Source organism: Cyrtonyx montezumae, unplaced genomic scaffold (genome assembly GCF_038088225.1).
Source record: "Cyrtonyx montezumae isolate F1298 unplaced genomic scaffold, pur_monq_1.0 scaffold_15, whole genome shotgun sequence".
In the NCBI taxonomy this organism is placed as follows: Eukaryota; Metazoa; Chordata; class Aves; order Galliformes; family Odontophoridae; genus Cyrtonyx; species Cyrtonyx montezumae.
Genome location: NW_027071881.1, coordinates 5,479,394 through 5,494,729, shown reverse-complemented (window position 1 = coordinate 5,494,729; position 15,336 = coordinate 5,479,394). Strand labels below are relative to the sequence as shown.

The 15,336-nt window shown below is 49.9% G+C and overlaps 2 protein-coding genes and 1 long non-coding RNA gene across 3 annotated transcripts in view; 1 reads left to right on the top strand and 2 right to left on the bottom strand.

The window, feature by feature from the left end:
* LOC136045758 (uncharacterized) overlaps nt 1–15,336 on the top strand; it is a 152,821-nt gene that overhangs the window by 103,887 nt on the left and 33,598 nt on the right. The gene's annotated exons all lie outside the window — the stretch shown is intronic.
* Nucleotides 1–15,336, bottom strand: part of TPST1 (tyrosylprotein sulfotransferase 1) — a 150,107-nt gene that overhangs the window by 104,125 nt on the left and 30,646 nt on the right. The window lies entirely within an intron of this gene.
* Nucleotides 4,676–12,902, bottom strand: LOC136045976 (PHD finger protein 7-like). The gene is made up of 13 exons (XM_065732215.1): nt 12,843–12,902; nt 12,542–12,715; nt 11,908–11,960; nt 10,916–11,115; nt 10,717–10,808; nt 10,526–10,627; nt 10,184–10,308; nt 9,939–10,101; nt 9,711–9,817; nt 9,512–9,625; nt 9,162–9,280; nt 4,836–5,024; nt 4,676–4,752 (listed from the first exon to the last, which is right to left on the bottom strand). Exons 1-13 carry the CDS (start codon nt 12,900–12,902, stop codon nt 4,676–4,678), a joined length of 1,575 nt encoding a protein of 524 aa, XP_065588287.1.

Sequence of the window (15,336 nt, the reverse complement as noted above, 5' to 3'; positions counted from 1 at the left end):
CACTCACACTTTATTAATCTGAACTCAACAAGCTTACTGAATCCAAGTACAGAGATCCTACAACTGGATCTCTGCCCCATTTACCATCTTACAGCACCTTAAAAAAGCTCTGTTGGAACTCGTGAGGGTCCAAAATGCTCTGTTCCTTTCTCTATCCCCTTCTCTTCCTCCTCCAGCTAGAGGTGCACTGCTCTTTATTCACACACCAGCTGCTCAATGGATTTGCAAGGCCAGACCCTTCCTTTGCACTCACGTCCTGAATGTTCTGAGTAACACAGCCCAGAGTGTGTTGTCCTGGAGCCAGAGGAGGAGGCAACACTGAGCAGTCTGTGCTGCCTGAGCACTGGGAAGGCAGAATAAAAACAGTTAAGGAAAGCAAGAAACCTCCACACTGAAAGTAACAGTTGTCATCAAGGAGGATCTCAGGGTAGTGGAGGATCACGGGTGACAGTGGGCAGCGCAGTCGGGGTGCTCGTGATCCGAGCTGTCAGATGCACCACAAAGCTCACACATCAAAGGGCCCTGCTCAAAGATGGGATCTCTCTGTGCAGCTTTCCCATAAGCAACTCAGAATGCCTGCTTTCATGGCAAGGTCCAGCTGTGGTTTAATTCAAAAACAGCTTTTTACTCGCTTCAACACAACTCATTCTAAAGCTCACTAATAATGCTTCCTACCAATGATGTTTTCCTTATTATTATACCTCATCTATTTTTTTTTCCTTTTACTCAGTAGTACTTTGAACACTGGCACACCTAGTACAAGCACTTTCAGAGTGCAATACCAGCTCTGAGGTCTCAGCACCTCCTCGCATCCCTCGGTGTCTCCTGTCACAACTGTCATCCAAAACGATACCCAAAAAATACACAGCTCTTTCTTCAGAAAACAGAAACTTGTGTGATTCATAGAGCACAGGGCAGCTGTCTGCCCAGCAGTTCCTCCCTGCCTTTCTATAGCTGCAAGTGAAAACGTCTGGGGAAAAGACAAGAGGCTTTCAGTCACCACAGGCATGGAAGCAGACGCAAACCAAAACCAGAAAAAACAACTATCGCCATCGCACCTGCCCTGAGTCACATTGCTCAGGCTGTCTGTGCAGATTTGCTAAGCAAACACAAACAAGTAGGACACAGGAAACTCCAGCTCTGCAGAAGGAAAAGAACCAAAGCAGCAAGGCTGCTTGGAATGGGCTGGGGAAGGAAGGGGAGGGAGCTGCTGCTGCTTTTCCTTTAAGACATACTTTCTGTTGACCTGAAGTACAACAGCATACCTTGAGTACAGATGCTCAGTATAACACTTTTTCAAGGATTTTCAGTTTCAGGGGCCCAACTTTCTCATGAGATGCAATAGGAACATCTCTAAATCTACAGAGGGATTCCACCAAAGCCTTCACAGCCTGCTATCTGCAACCTACACACACTGGGAAATACTTAAAGTCATCCAAAGGCAACCTTCAGCAGCCAGCAAAGCGTGGCAGCACCTTGCTCACAGCACACACACCTGCATTCTCCCTCTATGGTAAGCCCAGAGATCCTCATCTGTCAGTGTCACACAGCAAGGCTGCAGGAGCAGCAATTACAGCTCCAGGACGTCGTACCTTCCCCATCAGGCTGACAGCTCTCAAAAACAGCAAGAGGCTGTCTTCTAATTTTCCAAGCAAACCAGGTTACTAAACAGCTGGAATAAAATCACATGCAACCTGTTAGAACAGCACTGTAGACACCGCGGAGCAAGCCCACTCACAGCCTTTATGTAATGCAAAAAATAGGATCTGTCACCAAGAACTGATTTAATGCACACATGAAAGATTGCACTTATGTAACACGTCCTGTTCAGCAGTAAACCCAAGATCATTCTCCTACTACATCAGGGTTTACAAAGGCTGCAGGCAGAGCTGTGGCTTTAGGAAGAGCACTGTTTGTGATGTGAGGTTTAGACATGGTATAGATTTACCATGAGCTCTGACACCACCTGCTTGTTTTTCTTGCTCCACTCCAACACGTGCCCACCTCACCTCCCAGGCACAGAGCAGGCGAGCAGACACCTTTACTGTGCCACTGCCAGAAGGACGAGATACTGACTTCTTCATAAACTATTCATCAGCCCTGGATCGCTTACCTCGGATGGATGTGGAGCTGGCAGGGCTCACGTAGCAGAGCTGAGCGCGAGCAGTCTCGCTTCATCTACAGGTGCCTTTATTAAGATGTAATTGCAAGTCAATTTACAACTACAACAGGCTACGTAAAACAGCTTCAAAGCAACTCTGCACGTAAAGCCTGCAAACAAAAGCAGTGGTTTTGTGCAGCTGCTCCGTAAGCATGTTTTGATATGGGCACCCCATCCTCTGTTTTTTTTTAATCGCTTTCTTTTACTCTATTTCTTGACAGCAACCCTTCTCATGAAAGCCCCCAGCACGACTCCTACAACTGACCTGTACCAGTCTTTTCTCTGGACAGACATAAATGCCATTTGGCTCCCTGAGTTTAAGTCTCCGTAGCACTTGGTGAACAATTTGTATTAATTCTTCTCATTAAAAAGTCATCAAAGTGCTCCAGAGAATGTTCTCTGAACGTCTGATACAGCATTGCCCACTGACTCTGTCTGGTCCTTAATGGCCATCCCAGGAACAGAATTTTAGAGCAGGACAAGCAGCAAAGCTTGGGAAGTCTCCAGATGAGCAATTCCTGAAGCAATGGCTGCTGGTTTTGCACCACGCTGCATCAAAGCTGTGAGGGGAAATGGGGTGGAGGTCTCCAGCAGTGAGAAATTTTGCCTATGGGAAAACTGTCCTGAGAACAACACACATAGCCAACAACTTCAAAGCTACTGCTGTGTCCCTGCTCAGAAACAAGCTGCCTTATCTCAAAAGCAAGAGAAAGCATCTTTCTGGATAAACAGTACAAAATGTTATCAATGCTGACATCTGAAGAAGCAGATGATCTTTCAAGTGAATACCACGCTGAAATACCAACTTGTAAGGAACCACAGAGCCATGCCCAGCCCTCCTCTCAGCCAGAAACTCCTTCCAAAGCACAACCATTGACCCAAATGCCTTCAGAGCCATCTAAGGGTTGAAATAGCTGTGCATGACTCACGCGTGGCCCTAAATGTTCAAGTATGTAATTAGCAGAAAGCTAATTAACCATGAGCTAGTTTCTTCCAAAGGAAAGGGTGGGGCAGTGTGATCTGACAGCCAGAGAATACAAAAGCCATTAGGCAGCTTCGGAATTAGCAGAGACACGCAGCACCTATTTTTGCAGAACAGATCCCATGAGTTTTAACAAACTCAGGGAGCATCTCTGTTGCAATTAAGAAACTTCAGCTCTAACATCTGCATCCGGTTACACACAGTAGAGGCTGTTGGATAATATTCCCAAGAAAATAAACTGTTGTTCGCTGCAATCACAGACACAGCACTGTCAGCCACCTGAAAACAAGCGTGCAGACTCGGGCTGTAATTTGGCAGAGGAAATGGCAACCACTGCTTCCAACTTCTGGAGCCCAACGGCTGTGGGGCTTTAAGGTGCTGCCCATGGCACTCATGGATCACTCCAACATAAGGTCACTTTCACAGACTGGTTGGGGCATTTCCCCCTCCAACATCAGCACAGACCTCAGGCTACAGTTTTACTTGCCCACATCAGAATCTTAAACTCTGCCCATAGCAATGACCGCTCTGCTCCTGAATGAACAGACTCAGTCTCACCCTGTCCGTGTGACTCACAATTGCACTTTTAAATGAAATCACAAGAAACTGGGAATTCAAGAGGATGAGAATGTCTAAAACCTCCTCAGAAACAGCAGCTACCTGCTACACGCTTTGCTTGTTTTGCCTGCACGCAAACCACGCTCACTGGATATGAGTTAAGAAGAAAAACCTGAAAGTACCTCTCTTGTGCAAAATGGTTTTATGAACTGATATAACTGGCTTCATGTTCCTATTATTTTCCCTCATTATGTGTTGTTTTGGTGGGTTTTGGTCAGCAGCACATCATCTGAGCTACAACTGTCTTCCCAACCTTGTCTTCCCACACAAAGCACTTGTGCAGCCACATCCTGAAGGCTGACACGTATGGTCCATGAGCAGGGGCTGCTCCTGCCACACACTATCAAAGAACCACAGAATCGTTTGAGTTGGAAGGGACATTTAAAGGCCATCTGTTCCCATCCCCAGAATGCACAGGGACATGCACAGCTCCACCAGGTGCTCAGGTGTCCAGCCTGACCACGGGTGTCTGCAAGGATGGGGCATCCACTGTCTCTCTGGACAACGTGTGCCAGTGCCTCACCACCTTTATCATAAAAGATTTTTTCCATATTTTCAGTCTAAATACCTCCTCTTCTAGTTTGAAACCATTTCTCCTTGTCCTATCCCAAAAGATTCCACTAAAGAGTCTTTCCCCTTCTTTCTTACAGGCTGCTCTCAGGTCTCCCCAAAGCCTTTTCTCCCCCAGGCCCCACAGCCCAGCTCTCAGTTTATCTTCATAAGGTGTTCCAGCCCTGGGATCATTTTTGTGGCCCTCCTCTGGATGCGCTCCCACGTACTGAGCAGTCCACATCTGGACGCAGCACTCCAGGCAAGGTCTCACCAGCACCGCAGAGGGGCACGATCCCTTCCCTCAGCCTGCTGGCCACGCTGCTTTTGCTGCAACCCAAAAGCAATATCAGATGCACAACGCTTCAGGTAGCTGCCCTGCCACGCTCAGCCTCCAGCTGCCTGGAAGGTGACCTCAGTAAGCGAGCTGCAGCACCAACAGCTTCACACACACACACACACACACACACACACACACACACACACCCCAGACACCAACATTAGAGCTGCCAACGCTCTTCTTACACAGCTTCCCAACAGCGCAGAGCGCGGCGGGCTTTGTCAGCAGCACACTCCGAGCAGACCCGCCGCCGGGATCCAGCTCTCCATCCTTCCCAAAGCAGCGCTCGGGTTCAGCCTGCCACAACCTGCCCGGCTGACTCAGCGTCCCAACACCGAAGGCGGACAACGTGAGCACGGCCGTCTCCTTCACCGCTGCGGGGCGGAGAGATGGGCGCCCGCGGAAAGCTCGGCCCCTCCGCGCGTGGGGGAGCGGGGCAGGGCCGGGCTGCGGCCGAGCTGCGGCTCACCGTGTCCCGGGCGGCGGAGGGGCCGTCCCCGCTTCCCGCGCTGCTCCGCTCCGCTCCGCTCCCTCCCGGCCCCGGCGCTTCCTCCTCTGGGCGGTCTCGCGCGGAAACGCGCGGGCGTCACTTCCCGGGTGGGGCCGGGACTCGGCGCTGCCTCTCGTGGGTGGGTGGGGATGGAGGGAGCGGCCGTGTCCGCGCGGGTGGCAGCTGCTCCGTGAGGGAGCCGTGGGCCGGCGCCATTAGGAGACGCTGGGAAGGGCGACTGCTGCCCTGAGTCGTGTGCGCGGCCGTGTGAGGGAAACTCACGTCTCACAGCACGGAGGGCAGCCGGGTCAGCCCGGTCCCTATGGCACTGATGTGCCCTATAGGCCTGAAATAAAGAGGATGCAGTACCGGTACTGAAAAGCCAAACGTAGTACTGCAGTACCCACGGTGTTAAACATCGCACGGATGCTAATTAAAATGTTCGTTACAATAAAAGCTTTGGGGGTAATTCCAAATCTCGATCGTCAGCATCCCTGCTGCATTTTCAGATGCGTTGGGGGTCGGAACGCACGGAGACACACAACCTGAAGTTCAGCAAAACAAAGCCCTTTATAAAAGTCGCAGTGGAAGTGTAGGTAAACCGATACTAAACCTGTGTGAGTAAAATAAATAAGAACTGCTGATCTGGAAAGCGGTTTCCAGTTAGAAGAGTATATACGGTACACAGTACCGTAATTACCCTCTGAAAACCAGGCAATTAAGAGTGGAGGTTTTTCTTTGTTTGAATGGAATTGCGCTTCAGCAGTGGTGAAATTCAAGCAATGTGATCCAGCAGACAGCTCACCGGACTCTGCTGTATTTCCCAGCTCGACCTGATGTATCACCAGGCAGTGAACCTCCACACAGGACCTGGAAGAGCACGGCCAAGGTTAGCCAGGCTGCTGCAGGGACTGACCTCACATCAGCGGTGAGAAACAGTGCTCTGTCAAAGCAGGAACACTCAGCCTGAATACGTCTTACCGTGGGACACACAATTATTTAAGTTACAGAAAGGGGAAGGAACCAGGGGCAGTCCAGAGAGCTGTTACCTCATCGTGAGTCTTCACCTTATGCCTCTTACGGTTCATCTGGAAGACTGAGATGTGGGAAACCACAGAGCAGGACCTCACCAAAGTATTCCTATTCCCAGTGAGGTTTTCCCTGGGGAAATGCACAGCAGAACAAATTCCCTCCCAGTGTAATTTTTGCAATAAGCAGCACATACTCAGGGCACATGACAAGCCTGAAACAAGCTGTATTCAGGCCTGGGGGCTGTGATCTGCGCTCCCTCTGCTCCAGGTTCCACTGGGAAATCACAGATAATGCTGAGAACCAGAAAGAAAACCAGTGACAGTGTATCTTATCCAAATGCCTATTAGAACAATAGGGGCTCAAGCCAGATTACAAAGTTATCACTTGGAACAGTTTAAGGTATCGAAACCCTTCGCTGGAAATCTAACAACCTCTTCACTAAAAGTCAGATTACATGCATATGCAAAGCTCACAATCTTATCCATTTCTCACATGATGAGGTGTCTTTGACTTTTGCCTCCAAGGACGTAGGCTAACAGAGCCAACCCTGTGACTACCTGGCTTCACTGCTGAAGCCGTCTTCACTCAAGCAGAGCAGAAGAACCGAGGCTGCAATTGAATCAACAGATATTTATCCCCTAAAGAACTCATGGAGAGGATCGGGGAGGATTCTTGATTCTCCTGCAACTACAATGGCCTTTACTCCAGAACGAGTGATTCTGTACAACGAGTGCAGGGGGTATTAAAGGCAGAAGCAGACTTATCAGAAACCCAATGTCAAACATGCTCCTTGTATCTCATGCTAGTTTCAGGAATTAGTATTACAGAACTAAAAAAAAAAAGCAGTAAAATCTCAGAAATATCCACACTCACAAATACATCACAGTGTATCTCCCAGACAGACTGCTCAGAAGTTATAAATCCATCGTGAGGTTTATGGCCAAACTTTCTGCTGCAGTAACTACAGCTCTGCTGCCTTAGCAATTGGGTAATGGAAACCTAAAAACCTTCCAAACAAAGACCCCAAGCGCTTGTCAGTGCAGAAACGGATCCCTGATAAAAAGGTTTGGGTAAAATCAGCTTTAAAAAGCAGTTTTGGAAGAAAACACTTACCAGGATAAGGGATGCTAGCACCTCCACTTCCCTCAAAGGCAGACAGGGGCTCGGCTTTCATACTTCCAGAGTATCACATACTGTGATATTCATGTTCAGGAGTTTGCACCAGTGATGCTGGGGGTTGTTCCTTTTTTTTTAACTGTTGAAATGAACAGTCATTAAATGGGTGCTTACAGAGCTGCTGAATACTCACCACCACACACATATCTTTTTTATGTCAAGAGTGTTTTACAAAGTAGGTATCCTTCCCATGCTACAAAGCGAAGACCTCTCTTTGCACTATGCTAAAAAGCCACCAAACGAATGTTATGTGTTCACACACACAGCAGCTTCAAATATATCTGACAGCTCTACTTTTTAACGACTACCCTTCGACAGTCTCACCATCACTCCCTGCTATCCATAAAAATCAGAGAATCCTCTGAAATCCAGATATGCCATCTGTGCTTCAAGAACACTTCAGATCCCTCATTTAGGAGGGGAAGTTGCTTCTAAACGTGTTCCTGTACATCAGCTAGAGCTGGCATGCATTCGGTCTCAGAGCATGGAATGGAAACCACCTTTCCTTCACAGTGAATAATTTACATGGACTGACACACGCTGTTGAATCATGAGAACAGCTTATATCATCCAGATCCCTGTTGATTTATCTGGTGGGCCAGATGTGTTACACAAACAGAGAACAAAACATAGAAATGGGGGTGGGCGTCAATCAAACTAATGCCAGAAAATGGAGGCAGCTAAACTTATCGATAGGAAAGCAGGACAGACATCCTGTTGTCCCAGCAAGATAACCAAACAGATGTCTCTCTTAAACATAACACCCACAGGAATGGTGAGGAGCTCTCCCCGTTCAAGGTTTGAAAATTTACTGCAAAATTACTAGCAGAGTGTGATTCAGAATACAATACACCCATATTACCTATCACAAAACCTAATGGGAAGGATTGTCGACTAGTTCAAGATCTCAGAGCAATAAACAAGATGGTGGAAGACTTGTACCCAGTAGTAGCAAACCCCTATACACTGCAAACCAGGCTTAAAGCAGAATGGAAACACTTCACAGTGTTAGACCTGAAAGATGCCTTTTTCTGCCTCCCTTTGGCTGTGTGAGTGTGGGTGGAGAGACCCACGAGACCGTGCAGCCCGACCAGCAGCTCATGGCTGGGACCACTGCGAAGCACGTCCCTCAGCACAGCACTTGGTCCCTCCAGGTCTCTGCCTCCTGAGGAGGGAGATGTGCACACAGCCCGAGGAGCTGTGGGTGCAGGCGCTGCTGGAGCACTTCCACGCACACAAAACCTGACCCTGCCCTGCGCTCCCGACACTGAGCTCGGTCCCCAGCACCATGCATGCAGCAGAGCACGAGAACTGCACCTCTTCGTAGGTTTTTTTTTTTAATTTATTTATTGAAGTTAGATATACTTAAGTTCAATTAAAATATTTAAATAATTTATTGAAGTTAAATATATTTAAGTTAAATTAAAAATATTTAAATTATTTAAGTTAAATACTTTCTGAAGAAAAGAAGAACAATGTAAAGAGAGAATAATTGAATGAAGAGAACTGGAGGGTTGGTGCTGAGTCCTGCAGTGCTCCCAAACTTCAGGTGGTGTTTCTAGCAGCAGATGGTGGTTGAGCCGTGGGAAAGGTGGACAGCTGGGTGTTGGGGTGCTCCTGGAGCTGAGCTGGCAGCCTCCTGTGATGGAGCCGGAGTGCTGCGCCGGGGCTCAGTCTGAAAAGCAGTGAGGTGCACGGAGATGAGCTCAGGTGCACATCTCTGTGCCGTTCGTGGCTCCAACCGGGAGAACATCTCCCGAGGATGTATGGCCACGTGTCTGTGGGGACCCTGTCCCCGTGCTGCGTTTCTTACCGCTGTCTGTGTAGGTGCAGTTGGCACACTCCCACCAGTCAATGTTGTTGGTGATGGTGGAGCAATGCTCGTGGGTCCCACGAGACCCACAGGATCTGCAGAGCAGCAACCTCCAGGGCCTGGGGGAACAACGGCAGCCACAGCCTTACCTTCACTGGGGGTCCCAGGGCTGTGGGGTGCCAGCCCTGGGGTGGTCCGTGCCACTCCCACCCCTGTGGTGGCTGACACTGAGCTAGCAGGGCACAGCTTGTGTCGTGCTGAGCTCGGCATCCTGGCCGACCTCCATCCCAGCTGAAAGGAGGGGATGAAGGTGCCAGGTCGCCGTGGCTTTGAGGGCAGAGCACACTCACCCCATGATCCCAGAGTGCTCCCGTCCCTGTGGGCACAGGCACACAGCAGCACTGCAGGAGTTGTTCTGCTGGCAGGGTTCTTGGCAGTCTTCCTCCTCATCTGGCTCTAGATCTCTGTGGGGGGGAGCCGGGGACAGCTGAGTATGGTGCGAGGGGAGGTGAGAGGGGGCCTGGCAGTGGCAGGGGGCTGCGTGCTTACATAATGGGGATTTTGATTCCAAGTCGAATCATCTCTGCTTGGAAGGTCTCCATGTCAAAGCAGAGCAGGCAGTGGAAGCGGTGTTGGGCAGCAATGAGAGCTTGGCGCTGAGGAAAGGGGAACATCAGCTGGGGGCCGCGCACATCACCCTGGCCAGGGCTGGGGACGAAGCCAGGCTTCCAGGGCCGGGCGGTGCTGAGGATGAGGTGTGGGGGCAGTGGTGCTTACTTGGACGCAGTAGCGGTGGAAGTGGGCGGTGTTGCACGCAGGACACATCAGCGTGTTGTAACTCAGACGTTCCTCCACCGCCTCCATGCACACGGTGCACTGCCGCTGCTCCTGGGGCACCGGCCTCACCTGCTGCTTCGGTGCGTGCCGCCAGCAGAAGGACCTGCGGGACGGATGGAGGTGGCAGCTCAGCAGCCTGCCCCATCCCTCCTGCAGCTGCAGCCCCGTGGGGTGCCCGCACTCACCGGTACTCCCCGAAAAATTGGGAGACGCAGCCACGTTCTCTTCCACATGGGAAGTGGAAGGTGCGGGAGCACTTCCGACGACAGCAGCAGACCGAGGCGCCCTGCTGCCCGCAGATGCAGCACTTCTGTGGGGACAGCGTTGTGGTGCCGGGCGTCAGTGCCGTGCAGCTGCAGGCAGCACTTGCCCAGCAGAGCACGGCGCGTTCAGGTGTGCCACGTGGCTAGGGACCCCGCAGCACTGATCTGGGCAGCGATGGGTGTTTCTGGACAGCGGGGGCTCTGCGGAGCCTCCCAGCCACGTGGCACGGGGACCGAGCTGGGGACACGTCGCCCTATATTCACCTTCTGTGCCATGCGCTGCAGCTCCTGCTGGATGTCGGGGAGAAGGAATCCAAAGAAGCCTTCGTGTTCTGCTCCGTGGCGGCTCAGCTCGCTGGCGTGGTACTGCAGGAGGCAAATGGGGACCTGTTGCTGCATCTGGGGGCAGCAGCTGGCCCAGGGCTGGGGGTCAGGGTCCCGGGGCTGGGGCTCACCAGGCAGTTCTCGTGGAAGCGCAGATTACCACGCCGGCACATCCCTCCAAAGATATTGGGGTCGTTGTCCTCCCTCTTGCAGAGCCCGCACCCTGCCATGGGAACAACGGCATTGTCACCCCAAGCGTGGCAGAGGGGTGACCCCAGAGCACGGCAGAGGCACGTCCCCACTGGGGATGTGGGAGTGCTCTGCACTCACATTTCTCCTCTTCAACGCGTCGCTTTTTTGGAGAGGATGGCTCCTGATCAGTTTGTTCCCGTGCCCTGCACCGTGCTGCAGGGCGGTGGGTGTTGGCTGAGGGCTGCAGCGCCATGGGGCCTTGAGACTTCAGCACCATCGCACAGTCCGCTCTAGAGCAAAGCGCCGGAGCTGCTTCCTTGCTCCAGAGGTCCAACGGACTGAGGGGAAACGGCCGTTAAACGTGGGATGCCTCGCGCATTGTGATGGCGGTGCTGATGTCGCAATGATGTCTCAACGAGCGCAGCCCTGGCGCGCGGATGGGAGTGCCCCCGTGGTGCTGGGGGCCCCGAGGGGTGGGCTCGGGATGCCCGCATCGCCCTATGGGGCTGTGCTGGGTGGCAGGGAGCTCCAGCGGGAGCTGGAGGCACAGCGACCAACAGGTGGTGGATGGATGCGGACTGCAGGCAGAGTCCAATAAACCACACAGTTCCTAATTTCCAAATGCCATCTGGGTGAGTCAGGTCCCGCTGTTTCCTTCCGGCTGGGTGCCCCGTTCCCATGGATGAAGGCTCAGCCTTGGACACGGGGTCTCTCGGGGTGTCCTTGGGGATATGACACGAGGGGGTTGTTGGGCGACGGGAGATCCTTGTAAAGCTCCAGGTAGAGCATGTGTGGGGTCTCACCGGGCTCTCTTTCCTCAAAGATGGCCTCCCCACACCCTGCTGCTTCTGCCATCTCCAAGGCAAAGCAGCCTTCGTCTTCAGAGACATGCTGGCTCAGCCCACGGAGTCAGTACTGCGGGAGGGAAGCGGGGCCCTGCAGCTGCATCCAGGGGGCAGCGGGTGGCACGGGGCTGGGGTCCAGGGGCCGAGGACCGGGCAAGCACAGGACAATGGGGCACGGAGATGGGCTTAATGGAAAACAGTGGCAATGATCTGAGCAGGAATAAGATCCAAGACATCGGAATGTGTAAGATCCTCCCGCTCTGCTCCACGCTGCTGAGGCCTCACCTGGAGTACTGTGTCTGGTTCTGGGCTCCCTGGTCAAAACAGACAGGGATCTCCTGGAAAGAGGCAGCGGAGGGCCACAAAGGTGATCGAGGGCGTGGAGCACCTCCTTATGAGGAGAGGCTGAGAGATGTGGGGCTGTTCAGCCCTAAGAAAAGAAGACTGAGAAGGGATCTGATCCACGTCTATCAATATGTGAGGAGCGGGAGGCGAAGGGATGGGGCCAGACTCTTCTCAGCAGTGTGTGGTGATAGGACGAGCGGAAACAGGGACAAACTGAAGCATAGGAAGTTCTGCAGCAATGTGCCTGAGAGCTTCTCCACAGTGCAGTGATGGAGCACTGGAGCTGCACAGAGAGGTGGTGAACTCTCCTTCTCTGGAGACATTCAAACTCTCCTGGACTGGGTGCAGGTGCTCTGCTGGATGTCGGGGAGAAATCCGAAGAAACCTTCCTGTCTCCAAGGTTGGGGCATCCACCACATCTTTGGGCAACCTGTCCCAGTGCTTTACTGTCCTTTTTCTTACCTTCTGTCTAAATCTGCCCTTTTTCAGTTTGAATCTGCTTCCCATTGTCTTGTCACAGCAGAGCCCTCTGAAGAGCCTGCCCCCTTCTTTCTTACAGCCCCCCTTCAGATACTTGAAAGCCTGCTACCCCGCTCTCCCCGGAGCCTTCCTCTTCTGAGAGGCAGAGGTGATGGGCACAGCACAGGGCTCGACATCCCAGCCGGTGCTGCAGCCGGATCACCTCCAACTCTGACGAGGGGTCAATCGGGGAGAACCTCCTCTGATCTGTCACCGACTTCTCCTTGTCCTCGTGTAACAGAGCGGAAACAGAGACGCTTTGCATTAGAAACAGAAAGTGTAGAAACTAAGAGTACAAATTCGCAGCAACTCCTGAAGCATATCTTGGTTCTGAATCATGAGAACAGCTTTTCTACAGTAAAGACAACTGCAAATCCTCCAGATGATCGTTGCAGCGCCTCAATGTCTCTGTTCATGGTTGTAAAGCAGAAGTAGAGGTAAGTAGTCTTTTTTGGGGTACACCATGAAGGACGATAATCCTTATACGTGGCAACAAAGGTGCTACTCCCTGCTGATTTATCTGGTGGGCCAGATGTGTTACACAGAGAACAAAACTTAGAAATGGGGGTGGGCATAAATCAAACTAATAAGCTTGTTGGTAGGAAAGCAGGACGGACATCCTGTTGTCCCTACAAGATAAGCCAACAGACGTCTCTCTTCAGGAATGGTGAGGATCTCTCCGCCTTCAAAGTTTGAAAATTTACAGCAAAATTGACCCCTAGGTTTAATCCCCTCGATAACCAGAGATGGAATGTGCGGGATATGCGTGTGCCATACCTATAAATATGTACTCGTTTCTCTCCTTGGTGTGCATGTTTGGTGGAGAGATCCCCCACGCACCCAGCGCTGTAATAAAGGGAACACCTGCCTGACATACTGCATGGATGTGTCAAGTGACTTCATCGGATTTCCTGGCATCGCTGTGCTTTTAATAACTGCAGACATGCTGTCCAACACTCGAGCGATGACGTGAAACCACGTACTGTGTGTCCAAGTTGCCCAAGAACACTGCACAGCTTGCAGCTACAGAGTGCCTGTAGGATTACACGTGTGGAAAAGTAGCAGTGAAGTGACAAAGCCACAGAGAAACAGTTAGATATGTCCTAGTAAACCTCTAGCCTCACCAGATATAAAGAAATGCCTGAACAAGAAGGGAAAAAATAAAGCAGTCTTACATAGGCATTTAGTTTAATTAGACAATATCATATTCATGATATAAAAAGAACAATGATCTTAAACACTGACTTGGTAGATCAGCTACTCACATCTTTGTTGCAAACTAACAATTTCAAAATCTATGCTATATGCCAAGAAAAGTCAGTAACATCATATAAACCAGTTATTGGATTACACTGCCTGACATCCATCTGCACGACTCTTCTGTTTCTGTCAAAAAACAAATGTATATTAAGCAATCTAACCTAAACCATTGTAAACAAAGACTGCTTAGAAGAAGCACAGTTAGTAACAATATCATTAACTTGTACAAATCACAACACACAATGTATGAGTTAAATGAAAGCACGTTGGCTCAAATCCGTGTTTTCCCTTTCAATATTGCACTTAAATCGTTTCAGTCCTCTGGAAGATACGAAGGATGAAAGTTGCAGTTAAGATGCAGTGGATACAGACCCAGGTTTTCATTTTCACCTGTTGAGTTAGGCAGTCATCCTTACTTTCTCACTTTTTTAAACAATTAACAGGGAAAAATGTACAAAATATCAACATGTGCACATTAAGAAAGAACAAACATGGTTGAAACAGGAATTCTGTCACAGTTTCTTGAAGAAAACAACACTGAAAGCCAAAATAAAGAAAGAAACTACTGTTAAAACAGACTACTTCATTTCAGTAAGTGGTGCTGAAATTCAAACCAGAGTTACGTCCTATGTAAGCATGGATGTGGGAAGGGGCAAAAAAATAACAAGAGAATCAGCCAGTAAATGGATTCCCATTGCAGCCTCTGAATAAACACAGAAGTATATGGGCAGACAAAACTTTGTAAGCCTTAGCTTTTAAGTTTTACATCACTTTAATACAAACTGTGGTTTGAAATTTATGATTGCTCGTGGGGGTGGGGAGAGAAGATAACAGAGCAGAGAAGAAATCAGGCAAGCTCCCTCTCAGTTCAGGGAAAGTTTATTAGTTTCTTTGACTTGTCATTTTAGGTTGTCAGATGCAACACAAAGGCCAGTATTTAAGGGAGCAATTAAGTGCAAAGAAAGATTGAATTGAAAAACTGAAAAGATTCAAACACACTTAAGCGACCTTCACCTCCCTCCTCCCAACATCACTGCACTTTTAAATTTCAACTCTGGACCTGAAACTCAGCACCTGACAACAATGCACGCTAAATAAGCACTTGGAAAGAGCTCATTAGAACTTTATGCCCCCACCTCTGAGAGGGAATGTAACTCAAATTCCTGAACTGGACACACAGAAGTGTGAACATTAATCAATGCAAACAATTACCTCTTCACAATATTTGTACGAGACAGTTTTATCATCGAGTTCCTAATCATTACTCTAAAAATCATCTCAGGTAACTATCATAATTAACACTGTAAAGTATTTTGGTCAGAAGTTTAACTAAGCAAGAATCTTGGATTAAGCAATCCAGTGGAGTGGAATGCAATCTGCAGACATATACTTTCCCTCCCACCTCAAGATGACTGTGAGGCCGCTTTAGGTGGGGTCTTTTTGAGCTATATTTGCATTCTCTGTACCTCACAACAGCAGCACCTTCAGATCACTCCATCCTTCAGTTTTGGACATAAAGTAATGGGGCTTCAGCAGATGGTTACTGATGTCAGAAGTGCAAAAATTTCCTTCTGAAAAGACACGGTTCTG

What these genes read in the sequence shown, in the direction of transcription:
- LOC136045976 (XM_065732215.1), bottom strand. Translation starts at nt 12,902, where the DNA reads ATGAACAGAGACATTGAGGCGCTGCAACGATCATCTGGAGGATTTGCA. An exon ending in GATTTGCAGTTGTCTTTACT is followed by an intron (nt 12,716 to 12,842) that starts GTAGAAAAGCTG and finishes CTGTTACACGAG; the next exon opens with GACAAGGAGAAGTCGGTGAC. An exon ending in TGCAGCGCATGGCACAGAAG is followed by an intron (nt 10,309 to 10,525) that starts GTGAATATAGGG and finishes CTGTCCCCACAG; the next exon opens with AAGTGCTGCATCTGCGGGCA.